This window comes from Garra rufa, chromosome 11 (genome assembly GCF_049309525.1).
Source record: "Garra rufa chromosome 11, GarRuf1.0, whole genome shotgun sequence".
NCBI classification, from domain to species: domain Eukaryota; kingdom Metazoa; phylum Chordata; class Actinopteri; order Cypriniformes; family Cyprinidae; genus Garra; species Garra rufa.
The window spans coordinates 39,941,294-39,961,757 of NC_133371.1; the positions used below are offsets into that span (position 1 = coordinate 39,941,294).

Here is a 20,464-nt window from a genome sequence, read left to right on the forward strand (position 1 = left end):
GTTAAAATCCAAATTGTTTTTCTCAGTTTAATTCAATTCAACATTTTAGAAGTAAATATGCACAAATTAAATATTTACAATCGTTTCCCAAAGACTACATGCTAAAATATTTACAATTAAATACAGTCATTGTTTTTACACTTGCTTTTCCCCAGCATTGCTCTAAAGTATCTAAGTGCACAGATTCTCTAAGCATGTTTTTGCTATAAATGACTACAATATATGTACAGGTTTAGTGCTAGCAAAACCTACTGGTTGTTATCTGTGGTGTTTGTTCAGATTATTATCCTTTAAACTGGTGCTTTCAGTTTGGGTCAGCTTTGAAGTTGAATCTTCCTGTTTTTAGGAGTCACATCTTCTTCTCTTTCAGGTTGAATAGAGCTCTTATGTCCAGCATGGCTTGTCTGATATTTTGGCCAAAGCGGAACGAGTCCTGAAGACCGAGAAAAAAAGACAGTCCAAGATGAGGAACAGATTCAGAAGTGTAGTGATACTAAATCAGCATATAAACCATTCAAAATAATGATTTTAACGGATTTCTAGTAATCCAGAATTTTCTTTAATTCTTTAACTGTCCATAATGACTATCCATAATAATAATTAATTCTTAAACGTTTACATACACCTTGCACCTTACATACTTCCCTTGTTTGTCCTGAACAGTTAAACTGCCTGCTGTTCTTTAGAAAATAGTCCCACAAAATAAAAATAAAAAAAAAATATATATTTTTTTTTTAGCATTTTTGTGTATTTGAACCCTTTCCAGCAATGATTTTTGATTTTGAGATCCATCTTTTCACACTGAGGACTACTGAAGGACTCATATGCAACTATCACAGAAGGTTCCAATTGCTCACTGATGCTTCAGAAGGAAGCATTATGCATTAAGAGCCAGGGGTGTAAACTTTTGAACAGAATGAAGATGTGTAGGCCTACATTTTTTCTTATTTTACCTAAATATAACATCTTTTTTTCATTTTGTACTGCCCTTCAGAAGCTACAGAAGACTTTTAAATGTTTCCCAGAAGGCAAAATAAGTAACATTTATCCTGACCTTCGAATTCAAAAAGTTTTCGCCCCTGGCTCTTAATGCATCGTGTTTCCTTCTGAAGCATCAGTGAACGTTTGAACCTATTGTATGATCAAATGGATCCCAAAATCATACAGTCATTGTTGAAAAGGGTTCAAATACACAGAAATGCCCTAAAAACACAGTTTGTGGGACCCAAAGGATTTTTCTGAAGAACAGTAGACAGTTTAACTGTTCAGGACAAACAAGGGACTTATGAACAACTATCACTAAACAAACAAAACACATCTTTGGATCATTCAGGTAACAACAGTATTAAGAATCAAGTGAATGTAAACTTTTGAACGAGGTAATTTTTATAAATTCAACTATTATTTTCTCTTGTGGACTATAAAAGTCTTTATGTGAAATGTCTTAGGTCATAACATGCATTTTGCATGATCCCTCTTATTTTGGTAAAATAATGAACATTTTGCAGACTCTGCAAGGTGTATGTAAACTTTTTTATTAACCTTAATTTATTGATCAGTTTTATGTGTTATCTTATGAGAAAAATGCCAACGTTTATAATCCTCTTACCGTCTCGGGGCTGGAGAACTTGCTGGAAATGTGGAATGTAATGAGATTCTCGCCGACAATGATGTAAGAAACACCATAACCGTCATCAGCAACCTGCATATAAAGAGTTTTAAATAAAAAAAACGATCAAATTTCAGCTTTATTTGTTTACTAAACGCGTTGCAATGACACGTTGTGTACTGTAGGGAGCGTGAGTGAAACTCACAGGCCCAAAGCCGCCTCCTGCTCCCACATATTTAGGAAACTTCTGCATGTCGATGAGATTGAGCTGCTGTTGAGGGGTCTGACTGGTGGAGAGACGCCAGGGTTCTGACAAAACCTATGAAAAGAAAGTGCCATTGAGACTTTAGCAAAATTAAACAGGTATGTTATATTTTATCCACCTAATTTTTCCCGTTAGAGTGGGCGCGGCCATTTATTGTGTCAAGCTTCTGGTCTATACCTCCAGCTATTTTTAACTATACAAACAGTTCGTTTTGCTGCTTGATATTACAAATTGATATGTTTTATCATATTATTTTTAATGTATTATCTTAATTATGAGCACACTAGTTTGTAGTGCAAAGTTTTACTGTTTACAGCCTGTTGTTATTCTTCTCATTATTTCCTATAGTGGCTAATGAACCGGAAGTCTCGCCCATATGCTTACTTCCGCGTTGAAGAATAAGGTGGATACTCAAGAAACAGACCTTTACACACCTGTTTGAGGAAGGGTGAGTCAATGCCCATTACTTTGGACACAATGTAGAGGCAAAAGAGATGGCGGTCGATTCCGGCTCCTGTCATAGCCAAACGGTACATGTTTTGATGTTTATCTGCAGCTTTCTTGAATAGTGCTAACCTTTGCTCATTCTGGTTAACAAAAAAAAAAAAAAAAAAAAAAAACACAGACAGGAAAATATAATTTTGAAAAAGAGGTTAAAATGAATACAGAATTTCAAAGCTTAAAGTAAATGTTCCACTGGATGTTTAGTGTGGAAGTTTTGGTAAGTTTTCAGTTACCAAAGAAAACAGTCATGGGGTCAGTTTTTTAAAAACTGCGATTTATACATGATCTGAAAGCTAAATAAGTTTTTCATTGATGTATGTTTTTTAGGATATTGGGCTGAGATAAAACTATTAAAAAATCTGGAATCTGAGTGTGCAAAAAAATCTAAATATTGAGGAAATCGCCTTTAAAGTTGTCCAAATGAAGTTCTTGGCAATGCATATTACAAAAAAAAAAGTTTTGATATATTTACGGTAGGAAATTTACTAAATATTTTCATGGAACATGATCTTTACTTAATATCCTAATGATTTTTGGCATGCATTTTTTAAAATAATTTTGACCCATACAATGTTTTTTGGCTATTATATTTATTATTTATTATGTGTATACTTGGCTACAAATATACCCTTAAAGCAGGTTTTGTCATCCAGAGTCACAAATATGAATTTTAACTTTTAAAATGGTGCTATTTCTCAAATATAACTCCTTGGTTAGGTCTGTACAAATATTGCTCTCACCGTGGTTTTCTTGTCCTCCATTGCTTTGACAAACGCTGTGGACTCAGAGGTGCACGAGCGTACGGTTTCCGTCCGGCCCTCGCGGAACATCCGTGTCATTGATGATTCGTAAGTCAGACAGAATTCACCTTTGTCCTGCTCCAACAAACTTCATTAAATGGTTTGTTCACAATATACACACATTTTTGCATAGGGATTGTATGTAAATATGTGTGGCTCGTACCCTGTATTGAGCTAGCTGCAATGCCAGCTGGATAAAAGCATCTGGACTTGTTCTGCATTTCTTTATCAGGCCCTTTCCAAACTCATTAAACAAGCAGCCGTGGAAATCCACATCGTCAGCAATTCCCTTTGCAATCATGTACGAGCCTTCAATAATCTCTTGGCACTGAGAGAGACATAAGGAAGTTTAATCAGTTATTAGTGTAGACATGATCTTACTGTTTTTAGGATGTACATCAAACACCCAGTTAGAGTAGTTAAATCCTTTCAGATTTTGTAAAACACCTAAGATGTAAGGATAAATTCATACTGCTTTTGGGATGTCCCACTGTAGTCTGGTAGGGGGTGCCAGGCTTTTGTTGGTATCTCCTTTGCAATGCCCCTCCGCCGTGTATCCAAGGTGGAAAGAGTCTGTGGCTAAAACATACTGAACAGAAAGTTACATCGATGTTAATTCTTAAAGCCTAATAGTGTCATTCAGACATAAATGTATTTGCAGTTATTATTACTGATTGTTTACCTCCCACATGTGTCCTATGATAGGCGAGTCAGCCCATGAATGCTCAGTGTTGACGCCGATTTTACCATTCTTGTAGACTATTAAATTGAAGGATTTATCAAACCACCTGACAGGCGAGAGAATATGTTTCAGTGTGTAGAAGTGCAATTGGTCATGGTCACCCAAAAATAATTATGTTAATGAGACTTAAAGGAGAAGTTCACTTCAAGAACAAAAATTTACAGATAATTTACTCACCCCCTTGTCATCCAAGAGGTTCGAGTCTTAGAGGTTCGTAGAAATTATGTTTTTGAGGAAAACATTTGGATATTTCCATATAGTGGACTTCTATGGTGCCCCCGAGTTTGAACTTCCAAAATGCAGTTTAAATGCAGCTTCAAAGGGCTCTAAACAATCCCAGCCGAGGAAGAAGGGTCTTACCTAGTGAAACGATTGGTTATTTTCTAAAAAAAAAAAAAAAAAAAAAGTATATACTTTTTTTTTAACCTCAAATGCTCGTCTTGTTTAAAGGGCGTTTAATCTTCTTTGCACATTGACTTTGTAAACACTGTGTCGGTACTTCTGCAGCGACGTAGGGTGATTTTGAAGTTGGGGGAGAAAATGAGTTGATGCAGAGCTATACAAGACGAGCACTTGAGGTTAAAAAGTATATAAATTGTAATTTTTTTTAGAAAATAACCGATCGTTTCACTAGATAAGACCCTTCTACCTCGGCTGGGATCATTTAGAGCACTTTGATGCTGCATTTAAACTGCATTTTGGAAGTTCAAACACAGGCACCATAGAAGTCCACTGTATGGAGAGAAAAACTAAAATGTTTTACTTGACGTGTTTGACATGAACATCTTGGATGGCAAGGGGGTGAGTAAATTATCTGTAAATTTTTGTTCTGGAAGTGAGCTTCTCCTTTAAAAGTGTTACTTGCAGTGTTGCTGTCATTAACTAAAATAAAAACTATTAAAAAACACTTTCATTAATTGAAATGAAGCTAAAAAAAAAAAAAATTTAGATTAAAAAATAGTATTAAAGTGTTACAATTAAATCTCAAAGGGAAAATACAGCTAAAGATAAATATAAAAAATTACAAAATACAATACAATACAAAAAAACGAATAAAAAATAAAGGACATGAGAAAATTATTAACACTTTAACTAAAATTAACAATGCTAACTGAAAAAATAAAAGCAAATTCAATTATATTCTAGAATATTAATAAATCATACAGTGGTGGCCAAAATGGTTAAAACACTAGTATTTTGACCAGCTAAAAATGGTTTTAAATCAGTTATTATTTTTATCTTTTGCTTTAGTGTGTCAGTAGGAACATTTACATTTTCATACATTCATTTTGCCATTAATTGTAAAAAAGCAGTGAGATGTTTGTTTGCACAAAGAGTCTGACAACAGCCACACAGAGATCTGATCTCATCATCATCCAGTCTGTCTGAAATGACATGAAGAAACAGAACAAACTGTGACAGACTAAATCCAGAAGAACTGTGGCACTGTCTTCAAGATGCTTCAAGAAGCCTACCTGCAAAGCTGCCTGAGCAAGTGCACCTAAGGCAAAAGCTGCTTTAAACGCAAAGGATGGTCACACCAAATGTTGATTTAATTTAGTTAATAGAAGTTATGGCTATAACACTGGATGATTACAATTAATGGCAAATGAATGTTTGAATATTTCCTACTAACACACTACAGCAAAAGATAGAAATAACTGACTTAAAACCATTTTAAGCCGGTCAAAATACCACTGTTCTAATCATTTTGGCCACCACTGTACATAAATAATACTGAAATACCACTGATTCCTACCTGTCATAGCACTTTCCATGCAGTAGTGATTTGGCGTAGAGGTCTAGGGACCGTATGTTCTCTGGATCGTATCCATGAGCTTCATCGTCCAGGGTCAGAAAAAATGCAGCTGTTTCAATGGCCTCCAGAGATGACCGGTTGACACCCTCATAGAAGTACTTTAAACGGGCCCTTGCCCAGGGAACCCTGAATGTGTGTTAAAGGGGAAGATTTCATTCAGCCTTGACATGCACTACTTTTTGTGTGGAAGAGAAAACACAATACTTTGAAGAATTTTAGTAAACCAACAGTTTCAGTTCCCATTGACTTTCATTGTAGTTTTTGTCCATGCATTGAAGGTCAGTGGGATCTAAAACGGTTTGGTTTCCAACATCCTTCAAAATGTCTTCTTGTGGGTTCCACAGAAGAAAGTCATACTGTTCGAACTGTTTGAAATCCTCTGGTTTAGTACACAGTTGCTGGACAATTACAAGCTCATCTTCACCTGTTCCCAGCAGTCAGTGCAGGGAGTTTGATCTCTCCAGGTTGAGGTTCAGATTTGTCATCCAGGATGCGTTGAAACTGCATCTCAAGCTCTGAGGGCCAAAGGTGGCGACCACCATAGTACAACCACACCTTAAAGAAACGGCCTCGATGGTACACAACCAGGTGCTTCCTATCCTTCAGATGTTGCACAAAATCTGAGCATGAACAAATCAGTGTGGGATTTGGAATACACATCCAGGAATCTGTAGGCCTATCCTCACATAGAAAAGCAATAAAATCAATGAAAAATGTCATTACCAGTCTCAATGCCAGGAATACGGGTGGTGTTGAACATCCTCTCATATTGAAAAGAGCACATGGGGACAATCCCAAGAGCTCTCAGCTGAGAAGAGAAAACAAAGGGCATGATAGGAAACTTTCCTGTATTTATATTTTGCATGGTAATTCAGTGTTGTGGATGGAAAGGCTATTTTGTGTTTATATGTCAGTACCGGGGTAAGTTCTCCTCGCTCCAGCTTACGCCGATACTGCAGCATGGCATGAACTACGTTTGCTGCTCGTGCAGCCTGTCTGTGTGTAGGAATCACATAGAGAAAATCCTGGCAGATGGAAGGAAACAATTTTAGTAAATAAGGCTATAAAAAATTACTTAATGTTTATGAAGGTCAACTGCTTTTTTTATAGTTAGCTGGTGGTTCTGAAAAAACCTTCATGTCCCACAAATTCTTAGTTTTTTCATTTTTGTGTATTTGAACCCCTTTCCAATGACTGTATGATTTTGAGATCCATCTTTTCACACTGAGGACAACTGAGGGACTCAAATGCAACTATTACAGAAGGTTCAAACGCTCGCTGATGCTCTGGAAAGAAAAACCATGCATTAAGAGCCGGGGAGTGTAAACTTTTGAACAGAATGAAGATGTGTACATTTTTCTAATTTTGCCTAAATATATATTTTTCCCATTTAGTATTGCCCTTCAGAAGCTAGAAAAGATACTAGCATGACAAAATAAGTTGAATTTACCTTGATCTTCAAATTCCAAAAGTTTTCATCCCCCGGCTCTTAAAGGGATAGTTCACCCAAAAATGAAAATTTGATGTTTATCTGCTTACCCCCAATGCATCCAAGATGTAGGTGACTTAGTTTCCTCAGAAGAATACAAACGAAGATTTTTAATGAAAACCGGTGCTGTCTGCCAGCCTTATCATGGGTGTGGATGGGCACCAGACCTTTAAAAGTAAACAAAAACATGCACAGACAAATCCAAATTACACCCTGCGACTCGTGACGATACATTGATGTCTTAAGACACGAAACGATCGGTTTTTGAGAGAAACTGAACAGTATTTATATCATTTTTTACCTTTGATACACAGCCACGTCCATCTGTAATGTGCACGAGTTTGGCATTTGTCACGTCACATGAGCACGCGCTCTAGCGTAGAATACGCAAACGCCGTAAGGGGAAATCAGTGAAAAGTCCCGGATGAGTTTGCGCAAACTAATGTAATCTTTTAGCTTTAAATCGGTTTAAACAATCAGGATAAGCGCAAGTATTTACCATTTTGAATAGCCGCTATACCCACAATCTCTGTGCTCTGTGTAAACAATGAGTGTCGTATACATGCGACAGATCGCTTCCGGCGTTTGCGTATTCTACCACAGAGCGCGTGCTCATGTGACGTGACTGATGCCAAACGCTTACTCAGGAGAGATGGACGTGGCGTTGTAACAAAGGTAAAAAATGATATAAATACTGTTCAGTTTCTCTCAAAAACCGATCGTTTCGTGTCTTAGGACATCAATGTATCATCACGAGCCGCAGGGTGTAATTTGGATTTGTCTGTGCATGTTTTTGTTTACTTTTAAAGGTCTGGTGCCCATCCACTCACATTATTTGGCTGGCAGACTGCACCGGTTTTCGTAAAAAATCTTCGTTTGTGTTTTTCTGGGGAAACAAAGTAACCTACATCTTGGATGCATTGGGGGTAAGCAGATAAACATCAAATTTTTCATTTTTGGGTGAACTATCCCTTTAATGCATTGTGTTTCCTTCTAAAGCATCAGTGAGCATTTGAACCTTCTGTAATAGTTGCATATGAGTCCCTCAGTTGTCTTCAGTGTGACCTCTAAATCATGCAGTCATTGTTGAAAAGGGTTCTAATACACAAAATGCTGAAAAACCAAAGAGTTCCTGGGACCTGAAGGATTTTTCTGAAGAACAGCAGGCAGTTTAAGTGTTCAGGAAAAACAAGGGACTCATGAACAAATATCACAAAAAAAAAAAAAAACACAGCTGTGGATCATTCAGGTAACAAGACACAATCAAGTGTATGTAAACTTCAATTCAACGTAAATAAAATTCAACTATTATTTTCTATCATGAATTATATGTAAACATATTTTATGTGAAATATCTTCAGTACTAAAACTCAGTACTAAATAAAAAATAACATACATTTTGCACGATTATTTTGGTAAAATAATTAACATTTTGCAGATTCTGCATAGTGTAAGTAAACTTTTGACCTCAACTGTATCCTTCCCAACTTCCCGTTTCAATAGGAAGTATGTCAACACAAGAATAAAAACTGCATTTCAAGCCATTTTAAAGGGTGACCTGCTCAGTGCTTGATAGGTCTGATAGGCTTATTGTAATACTGTACTCACCATCGTGTAGAAGTTGCTGTTGACCATGATTGGGTCCCGTCCTCTCAGGTAGATATACTCCTCCCACCAATCGCTTACCTGTTAACACGCAATGCCATGCCTGTTAGTTTGCCAGCAAATTTAAAAGGGTTTGCACTGATTTATAGTCCACTCATGAAGAAGATCTTCGGCTTTGTTTACTTACATAATTTGTGGCCCACCAGGATTTGAGTTTGAGGTGTTTTTGGAGTTTGGGTGCAGGGTCCTTTTTGAAGTCATTTGCAACAATCTCCATCTGTTTATATTGCTCATCATCCAGAAGTGGTCGAACTGATTCAAGATACTAAAACAATGAAGAAAATAAATAATATAAATAATATAATAATATAAATAATATAACATATATATATATATATATATATATATATATATATATATATATATATATATGACCCTGGACCACGAAACCAGTCATAAGTAGCACACATACATTAGTGAACAATTAATTTTATGGGTCAAAATTATCAGTTTTTTTTTTATCCAAAAAATCATTAGGATATTAAGCAAAGATCACGTTCCATGAAGATATTTTGTACATTTCTTACCGTAAATATATCAAAATGTAAATTTTGATTATTAATATGCATTGCTAACAGTTTCATGTGGACAACTTTAAAGGTGATTTTCTCAATATTTAGATTTTTTTGCAACCTCAGATTGCAAATTTTCAAATAGTTGTATGTCCTATCCTAACAAACCATACATCAATGGAAAGCTTAATTTATTCAGTTCTGGTATATAATAAAAAAAAAAAAAAAAAAAAATGGTTTTGTGGTCCAGGGTCACATATTAACACGAATTTTAATGTGACCAGCACTCTTGACAGCATTATATATTCATGCCAGCTGATGATATTTTACCCTGCTGATTGTGTCATCAATGCTCGGTACCGGCAGATGGGGCAGAGATGCCTGAAAGCTGTAGAGCAATGGCCGCCGACCAGACAACAGCTTTACGAGACTCTAAAACAGACAGAATTATTCATAAAACCAGCCATTTTTTAAACTGCATTATACATGCATTTTATTTCATGGGAGACTCACCAGCCAGACTTTAGTAGAAAAGGTCATTTTGCCATGTGACTCAAAGATCCAGCTGTGATAGGACAGGAGAGCTTTCAGGATGTACCGCAGCAGAAAGATGAATGATAACCACAGGCCTGTGGCAAACAGAATGGCACTCAACACCGTCTGAGTCTGAACAGTCATGAACTCACTACATGGGGAAAGAAAAGTATTATTAAAATATTATTAAAAAGTTATATATGTGACCATAGACCACAAAACCAATCAAAAGGGTTTTGTGAAAAAAATCTGAAAGTTGAATAAATGAACTTGGTTTGTTACAATATTTTGCCAAGATACAACTATTTGAAAATCTGAGGGTGCAAAAAAAATCTAAATATTAAGAAAATTGCCTTTGAAGTTGTCCAAATGAAGTTCTTAGCAATGCATATTACTAATCAAAAATTACGTTTTGATATATTTATGGTAGGAAATTTTAAAAATATCTTCATGGAACATGATCTTTACTTATTTGTTGGCTATTCCTACAAATATACAGTAATATACAAATAAATAAGAAGGTGTGTCCGAATGTTTGGTCTGTACTGTAAATATGAATTCAACTGAAAAAACTTGTGAAAAAATATCTTTCAGGTGGTCAAATAGCAAATAGCAAATAGTGGAGCTCTGCAGCCACCTACTGGTAAAAGTTATTTTTTTTAACTTTTAAAACTGGATTTTCCAAAAGATGGGCAAAAATCTTACACTAAACCATGTGAAATTATCCATGTTATCCCCATGAATTAAAGTTAGAAATGTGGGTCTTTTATAAAGTGAATTTTACATAAAAAAGCAGTTTTTGTATAAAAACCCATTTTAAAAATATTTATTTATTAATTTATTAGTGGTGGGCCGTTATCGGCGTTAACGTGCTGCGTTAACGTGAGACTCTTATCGGGCGATTAAAAAAATATCGCCGTTAATCTATTCTCAAAGTTGGGTTGGGAGCTGGGTCTATACTACGCAAGCTATGATGACTTTCACCTTGATATTTTAGCGCGGATGTATACCTAGCCGAATTGCACTGTAAGGGGCGAGAACGAGTCTTCGAACCTGTGTGTAATATGCCTACTGTGAAATTACCACATCAAAACCAGACGTGCTAAGATGGATGCAGCTATGAAGCCGCCGGGTTTGCTTCAGGGCAGGGGTGTTGCTAGACCCTTTTTACTGGGGCACGTGCCCCAGTGAAAATCTCAAATCTGAGTTATAATTTACTTCGATAATCCTGAAATAAAGACATTAAACTATATGCTGAATTGACGCTTCTAAAAGCAACGCAGTTTAACCGAAGACTATGCACGAAGACATCCATGCCCGTGCGCGTCTGTGTATTTGACTGCAAAGCGCACGTCACGCAGCCTTTTACGCAGAAGTACATGCGGTGTAGGAATAGTTGGTTACACAAGTTTGTATAGTTAATTGTGTTGTAAATGCAATTGTCAAGCAGTTTGTGATGCATTTTGGAAACAGGAGATGAGCCCATGGTCTAATGTGCCCCCTGCACTGTCAGAAAAAATGTGCAAAATTTGTACCTTCAGGGGTACAAAGGCTTGTCACTGGGGCAGTACCCTCAAGGGTACACCCGTTGTACCCTTTCACATGGGTACATATCTGTACCCTTGCAGTATGTACCTTACAAAGGCAAATATGTACCTTTGCTGACTAAATTGTACCATTTAGTGCTATGGTACCATAATGTACTTTTAAAAAAGGTACAAATTTGTCTTTTTTAAGGGTACTGCCCCAGTGACAAGCCTTTTGTACCTTATGGTGGCAAATCTGTACTACATACAACACATTAAAAAGGCCAGGATGCTGTTTATCACATTTATTAAACATTCAAAACATTACATTCTCACATTTTTCACAGGATGAATGTTTTAAACTCTATCACAATGTCATAACAGGATGCATATTGCAAAATTTTACTTAAAAAAATAAATAGAAATTTCATACTCAAAACTGTTCTTATAAAGCAAAACATTTTTTCCAACAGTACACATTTCATTAATTGATTATACCCTAACATTTTATCACAAAATAAGCTCTACCTCAATGTGTTTTAAAAGAATGCAAATATTGAGCAATTCTTTTTTCCAAAAACAATTGTTTATACTATTTCTAACTTTTTTTAAACATTTTATAAAATTGGAAATATCAAGAATATTAAGCTTAATATTAAATTTTTCATAACCAATACATCCCATTAAGTAAATTTTTCTACTGCATTCTACATTTTCTAAAAAATGTTTTAAACATTAAGAATAAAAAACAACCCTTTTCCAACAGTACACATTTCATATTGTAACTTTATATGCGTAAATTCTTTTTATCACAAACCCATTTTTACCAAACGCAGTACTACACTAATACACAGTACTAATTGGAACTTTTTAAACATTCTTGAGGGTCACAAACTACTTATTTATCATAAGCAGAGTATACGGCAAGGGCCTGAAAGTCCATCTCTTGCCCTGGTTTTATAACACTTCATTCAAAGTCAACTTTTACTGCTTATGCATGGAACTGTGAATTATACGACACTGGTATTAAAAAAACTTGCCACATTATATATATACACTGTTGACATTTAAAATGTATTGGATTTAAATCACTTTTGAAACACTGAATGTCGAAATCTTCACCCTTGTGTATCAATATATTTGGCATTTTAACACAGGATATTAATTATTTGGGTGATAGATATTGGAAGGGGCTTGCCACCCACCTCAGTTATCTTTGCTATGGCATGCTGCCAGAAAGTCAGTGAATTCTTCATGTAGGGTGGACAAGCCAAGTTGAAAACAATAGTAAGCACTGAAGGCTGTGCATTGTAGTGATCCTTTCTTCAACTCCTAGTTCCTTGCACAACTCCACACCATCCACTTTGAAAAGTTGTACCCTCTTGGAGAAAGCCATTTTCCAGTCAGTTTCTGCCAACTGTAAGGTTGGGTATGGAGTATCAGCATCACACTGAGAAGAAAAGAAAACATCAAAAATCTATCAGTAAAACAATGCAATGTGCTATTTTAAATGTTTTAAGACAAATAATGTGAAAATTTTGCCATAAACTACCTTGTAACCAATCAAGTTGTAGAGTTACATTCGAGCAATTTTAAGGCATGAAGATTTTTTTCACACAAAGAAAAAACATTTAAATATCATTTATAAATATCATTTAAAAAAGCTTAATAGATAATCAATCAATAGATAATCACAAAACCACTATGTTTATGTCAATACCTAGATCTTCTGCAGGCATCTTTTCTCTTGCTTCTTGTAGACTTCGTCCAACGGAGCATTTCTTTGAACAAGCTGAAGCACCTTGGGCACAATACTGGTAAAGCCATCCCTGAAGTGCCGGCTTAAACTGACAGTTGATGAATGCATTCGGTCAGCTTCATCACACAACTGAAAATTTACAAAAAGATAAAGTTAATCATTTAAATTAACTAAAAATACTTCAAAACAATCAAATCAGACATTTTAATATTCTTTCATTGCCATTTCCCTTTGGTAATATACAAATATTTCTAAGATTGAATGCACAAATATTTGTTTACCTGAAGATTTAGAAAATTACAATGTTTCTACAAATTTGTTTTAACTGTAAATTATCATTATAGCATACTGTTTATTTATATCGACATTCAACATTCATTTTAAGCCAATAACTGATTTAGAATCTGTGATATCACTGACCCCTGAGGATGTTCATCTCTCTTATCTTCCTTGGCTCAAATTTGTAATTTTGTTAATATTTTAATTAATTTCAATATTTATTAACATAATGATAAAAGCCAAAATATTAAATGTAATTAATGTATTTTGACTGAGTAAAATCTACTGACTTCAGCAATCTACTACTACTACATTGCTATCGGTGACAGTTTAAAAATGGGAGAATCCCGTAGTTTTCAAGCCGGTAACAGAAAAAGAATTAAAGATACCTTATTAGTCTTTCAAATTTTCTTTCTTATAGCATTAATTCAGCCAAAAAGTTTAGTTTGGTCATTAATTATTCCCCTTCATGTCATTCCAAACCAGTAAGACTTCATTTTTGTAACACAATTTAAAATAATTTTGATGAAACTAACTCTAACTCTCCCAACTTTCCTTGTGTGTGCTGACTGGCCACCCTGCTTTTTAAAATATTGGCATCAGGCATTAAAAAAATCAACACGGTTAACCGCTAAACATAGGACAAATATAATACACAAAACTCAGTGTTATACTTACATTTCTGTAGTTGAAGTTTGTTGATAGGCTTCTGCTGGCATTGGTACTAGTGTTACTGTTACCACCTCCATCTTGTGTACAAATTTGTTAAATCCACTTTATTTTCTAAAAGGAAAAAATGCATAGTCTGTGTGAGCTTGAGGTTTTAACAGCAACAATAAAATCTCTTTTTTCAATGGACATTCATCAGTATAAAAACATTGCTTTAATTTAGAAAAATACACAATAAGTTAGTAGCCTACTTATACACTTCCAGAAAAAGGTACAATACTGTCACTGGAACAGTACCCTAAATGTACAAAAGCTAAAAGGTACCAAAATGTACACTTAACGAACTAACAGAGAACTATACTTTTTTTAACTGAGAGTGTATTATTAAAAGACAAATTATTTAAATTTGCATCTCACAGACTAGAAACGTATTTCACGAGTTTTGATAAATAATGGTAACTTAAACCAATTTTACTTGCTGTCCTTGGAAGGGCTCGATACCGACGCCTCGAAACGACATGACAAATGATTAGGACTCTCCTGGACTTACGTTTATAACGTTGGTTAAATATGTACCAAACAAAACTGATATAAATCAACATGGATAATAATCGTAAGGTATATAATTCCAGAAAGACTAGGAGAGGCGATAAAATAAAAGGCGTTCGCTCGTGTCCGGAAGGAAACACGGGTAAGTTAACGTTAACGTAACGTTAACATTAGAGTAGTAAGAACATTTTGGTAAACTGAATTTATAAATCTATGGTACACAAACGCGATAGACCAGAGCTGTTTCTATGGCCGTTTCACCGCTGTTTTGTCAGCGTCTCATGCCATCTCTAGGTGGAGTATGAGTTAAGCGAAAAATTATATCTTAATTTCCGGCTAAATGATAAAAAATTATTGTAATAATAACAATAAGCTTAAAATGTAATGGCAATGCGTTGGTTTTGTCAGGTAAGTTTTCGAAGAAAGTTTTCCTCACGCATCAGATAACGTTAGGCCTGGCTACAGACGCAATGTCAAGTTAACAAAAATCGAAAGGGAACCAACAGATTTTCACAGTACTTAAAATTAAACTTACCTTTAAATTTCTGTGCTTCGTCTTCAGTGACATGTATTCCAGGCTCCTCGGCAGCTTCTTTCAGTTTTTGAATAAGATCCGTCTCCGTCGACAGTGTCAAAAATGAATGATGTCCAGAATAACCGTCATGCACAATCTCATTTTCAAAATGCACAGCGCGGGCTACAATCCCATTGGACGACACGAAAAGGCTTTAGTTTTGTCTACTACATTGTGCTTTTGCTAATTACTATTAGTATTAGTTGTATTTGTTTAACTCTACATTAAAAACAAAACTTAAAACAGCTCTTATATCAGTTTAAAATTACAATTAAAAATGCAGACCTACTTTAATACAAATGCTTTACGTTTAAAAGTTATTATCTTGATGTTCTGCATAATCACTAAAATGTAATTTGCGTGTGTACTGTTTAGAACTGGTCAGAAAGATGCAGGCTCTTGAACATATTTGGTTATTTTGTGCATCTCTTCCAAATAACTAACAACTCATGAAAATGATTATCTTGCTCTGTTTAATTTTGGGTGACTATTTCATACACTTTGGCTTACTCCTTTGGTCACACAAGTGATTGTACCTTTCTTTGGGGATTAAATGGTACAAACGTGGACCCTCTGGCAGTTGGAAACATATCTGTACCTTTTTTACCCCTAAATGGTACATATGAGTACTCTAAGGTGCAACTATGACCCATCGAGGGTACAACTTCACCATTTGTACCCTAAGTGTTCACAAATGGACCCCAACCGTACCCTTTTTTCTGACAGTGTGGCTTGAGAAACCCATTCTCAAAGACTTACTTTTAGTCATTATTTGGGTAGCACACATATTCTGAATGCCTTCAGCAGAATTCAAATTAGCCATTTTAATCTAGATTAATTCCAAGATCACAGTGAAATTAATCTAGATTAAAAAAATTAATCTATGCCCACCACTATAATTTATATATATATTAGGGGTGGGCATAGATTAATTTTTTTAATCTAGATTAATCTAGATTAAATCTTGGAATTAATCTAGATTAATCTAGATTAAAATGGCTAATTTGAATTCTGCTGAAGGCATTCAGAATATGTGTGCTACCCAAATAATGACTTAAAGTCTTTGAGAATGGATCATACAGCTCATAAAGCTGTTCTATGATAATTTGTTGATGAAAATAAATTATGTTCAATTAGATGTATTTGTGTTTACTAACTAACTAACTAACAATGAAATAATTTTTTCTACCTATTAGATTGTGTTTTTTTAACGTCAACACCTACCCAGCCCATCACATGTTACACCGTACTTTTATTTTGACAGGTTGCCGTGAAGTTTCTGTGTCATACAGTATGATATGATGCTAGTTTTCTCAAATGAAACGGTAAAAGTGACACTCACAGCAGTTTGGGAGATTGAGTTTATTTGTTCATGTGAGATGAAAATGCCAAAAATTACCGGGAGCGTCACGTGTGTTTCAGTATTAAAAGCGCGTCTCCGCAATGCATACATAGTACAGCTAGGCAAACGGAACATATCGGATTCATATTAAAACGGTCTTTTTGCATTTCAGTTTTCACATACACTAGTCCATATCGCGATTTGAATTAAGTGACTGACCAACATTTGATTTATGAATCCAAGAAACGACGAATTTACGTGGCATTTCGCTATAGTAGATTCGGTTTTTATGAATGGAGGACGACGCGATCCCGTCTGTGTTTTGGCGGAGGAGACATAAACGCGCGACCCTATTCTATAGTCTTCGGTATACATCCGCGTTAAACTATCAAGGTGAAAGTCATCATAGCTTGCGTAGTTTAGACCCAGCTCCCAACCCAAATTTGAGAATAGATTAACGGCGATATTTTTTTTATCGCGCGATAAGAGTTTCACGTTAACGCAGCACGTTAACGCCGATAACGGCCCACCACTAATATATATATATATATATTTAAAAAATATCACTAACCCACTGAAAACTGCACAAATGTAGAGTAAAAACTTTAATAAACAGAAAAATATACAGTACAGACCAAAAGTTTGAACACACCTTCTCATTCATTTGAATGAGAAGGTGTGTCCAAACTTTTGGTCTTTACTGTACCTGTGCTACTTATGACTGGTTTTGTGGTCCAGGGTCACATATGTGAAAATACAATTTATTAAAAAATAGATAATATGCATGCAATCTGCACAAGGCCATCTACACAAGGACTGTTTGTTTCAAAGCTGCTTTAATCACGCATAATTCTGGCTTAGATTTATGGATCTGTGCTTATATATAACCATCATGGTCATACCAGAAGTTTCCATCAATGTTTTAGAAAGTTACCTCACAGGTAGAGATGTCTTGATCCTGTCAATCATGCCCATGGAGGGGTCAATCCTGGCATACATAGTGCTCATTATTGCAATAACTACTATTAACCAGCTGGAGGGACTGGCGGGGTACACACCTGTGAGAACCCCATTCTGCTCAAAATAAAATAAAATAAAATACTATTTTCATTACACAGATTGATTGATTGATTGATAAATTGATAGATTGATTGATTCACCTTGAAGCGGATGGCACGTTTCTTCCATGATGTTACTCCAGATATGTAGATGTGTTTGAGAACCTCGCGGCTCAACTGTAGGTCAATGCCATCCGGTGTGACGGTGAACTGAAATGCCACCGCCTGATGAGCCTCTGCCATTATACAGGCTTAAAACACAGCCTGAGGATTGAGATAATAAAGTAATAAAGTCTCTTTTGCAAACACGCAGTTTATGCCATGTTTACACACCATTTCAACTCAGTTGTTGTAGTCTAGTGGAAAAATCTGGGCTAGTAAGTGAAAGGTTACGCTAGAAATGACCGATGGATTATCACCATTGTGCTATTTGAGACGCTTAACCTCAGGTTAAATGTTCTGTGATCAATGTATTGTATGCCAATTTAAATACAAGCTTCAGCTAAACAAAAAATAGGTTTATAAAATGGGCTATATAAACTGCTTAAATTATAATAAAATCCAATGTACGTTCTTATTGAAGACTTAAGGTTAAAACCTGACAATTTACACACTGTATGATCAAAAAATGTCCCATGAAATTTATGATCAGGAGAACTTCATAGAAGTTAAGATTAATCACCATTGTACCATTTCACCTGCAGGGAGAATATGCTTTAATGAGTCTCTTCTATGTAATAATATTCTGATAAATGCAAAAAAAAATGAATTTATTAGAAACTATATAGGAACTTATAAGGGCTCTAAAGTCACAGAGTTCAGGTATGCAGTGACAGTGTCAAGCTTATGTTTCTTTTTCCATGTCATATGACTGCGGCCAGAGGAAGTGGGGCAAAGTTGAACAGTCAGAAATAACGTAGTAGGACATCTGGGAGGGCTGGGCTCTTGTGTGATGAAGTTTCAGTGACACTGGCCAAAACACACGTGACCTCTGACGCATGACTGCGTAGATCAGGAGATTGCTTTTAAATAGAATATGCACGTTGTATGCTAAAAATACACTTTTTATATTCAATTTGACATGGACATCGGTATATCTGTGAATGGTACGTTTTGTTGATCATATAATAGCAGTAATATTGAAATTGGAACAATATGTCAATTTTAAACACCAGTATGTGGTGCAATAAAATTACTATGAAAAGCATATTTAAAAATGTAACTTTAGTACAATTCTAACAGTGCTTAAATATTTACTACAAAGAAAATATTTGTGATAACCAAAATAATAATTAATACTTGGAAGTGCTTTGATGAAAAATGCAATAAAGCTGTACAATTTTACAGAGACAGCTAGGCAAGACACACTCTGATGTAGCTACACAAACTCAATTTAGCTTAATCCTGAAAGATTATCAAACAGAAAGATTCAGTGAGTCTCTAAAGAAATATTTTAATAAGAAATATTTTATAACTTTAATAAGAAATGTAATGAATTTACATTACCTGCAATGCGACAGTAAAACACTTCAAGTCAGATGAAACGCGGTGGATAAAAAGATTCAGATTTCTTTCAGTAGGACTGGAATGTCTTTTATGGAAGCAGGCTCTTCTTCACTCTTGCGCCCTTCAGTCGACTTCTCATGCACTCTGTAGCTCAGTGACTGGTTATCTCCTCTTCTACTCAAACTTTCTCCTCTCCCTCCCTCTCTGTTTTCCTTTATTTTGTGAGTTGCCCGTTTTCTGTGAGTGTTTGCTTTCTTCTTGTACGCTCTAAACTACCTGTTACATAGTGGCCCTCATAAATGCTGGCTCTCGTTCTGTGCATGTGTAACTGGATACTCAGGGCAGAGTCAAACTGGTGGCTGTACAGTCGGAACACACTGTATGATCAAGCACAGGCCCAAATCTTAACAGAGCAGCTGGAAATATCCCATGGCTGCATGCCAGAGCATTCTTACGATAGTTGTTGAGACTAAGAGACTTTTTGTACTTGTAGGGATGTTTCTTTGTAACACATCTTTGAAATTAGGCTTGTGAGTGTGTTACGTAATAGTTGAGGCTTCTTAAAGACATGGTTTTTAATATTACATAATATGGAACTTTATGAACAATAATAGAAAATTGGATTTGTTTACAGTTGAGGTCAAAAGTTTACATACACCTTGTAGAATCGACAAAATGTGAAATATTTACCACAATAAAAGGGATCGTACAAAATGCATGTTATTTTTTATTTAGTACTCACCTGAATAAGATATCTCACATAAAAGATGTTTACATATAGTCCACAAGAGAAAATAATAGTTGAATTTATGAAAAATTGCCCTGTTCAAAAGTTTACATACGCTTGATACTTAATACTATGTTGTTGAATGATTCACAGCTGTTTTTTTTTGTTTAGTGATAGTTGTTTATGAGTCTTTTGTTTTGTCCTGAACAGTTAAACTGCCTGCTGTTCTTCAGAAAAAAAAATCAGCTCCCAAAAAATGTTTTTTTTTTTTTTAGCATTTTTGTATATATTTAAACCCTTTCCAACAATGACTATATGATTTTGAGATATATCTTTTCACACTGAGGACAACTGAGGGATGCAAGCAACTATTACAGAAGGTACAAACGCTCACTGATGCTGTAGAAGGAAACACAATGTGTTAAGATCAGGGTAAATGTAACTTATTTTGTCTTCTGGGAAACATATAAGTATCTTCTGTAGTATCTGAAGGGCAATTCTAAATGAAAAAAAATTATGATGTTTGGGCAAAATAA

General features: G+C 35.3%; 1 protein-coding gene across 1 annotated transcript; it reads right to left on the minus strand.

Annotated features, from left to right (window-relative positions):
- Positions 1 to 13: 13 nt before the first annotated feature.
- On the minus strand, positions 14 to 19,521 carry cpt1b (carnitine palmitoyltransferase 1B (muscle)). The gene is made up of 19 exons (XM_073850857.1): positions 19,202 to 19,521; positions 17,798 to 17,959; positions 17,572 to 17,711; positions 9,919 to 10,090; positions 9,736 to 9,837; positions 9,021 to 9,158; positions 8,837 to 8,914; positions 6,657 to 6,764; positions 6,463 to 6,547; positions 6,164 to 6,359; positions 5,680 to 5,865; positions 3,861 to 3,966; positions 3,651 to 3,767; positions 3,342 to 3,506; positions 3,119 to 3,253; positions 2,309 to 2,461; positions 1,815 to 1,928; positions 1,610 to 1,702; positions 14 to 433 (listed from the first exon to the last, which is right to left on the minus strand). Exons 2-19 carry the CDS (start codon positions 17,936 to 17,938, stop codon positions 350 to 352), a joined length of 2,313 nt encoding a protein of 770 aa, XP_073706958.1. The 5' UTR covers positions 17,939 to 17,959; positions 19,202 to 19,521; the 3' UTR covers positions 14 to 349.
- Positions 19,522 to 20,464: the final 943 nt, after the last annotated feature.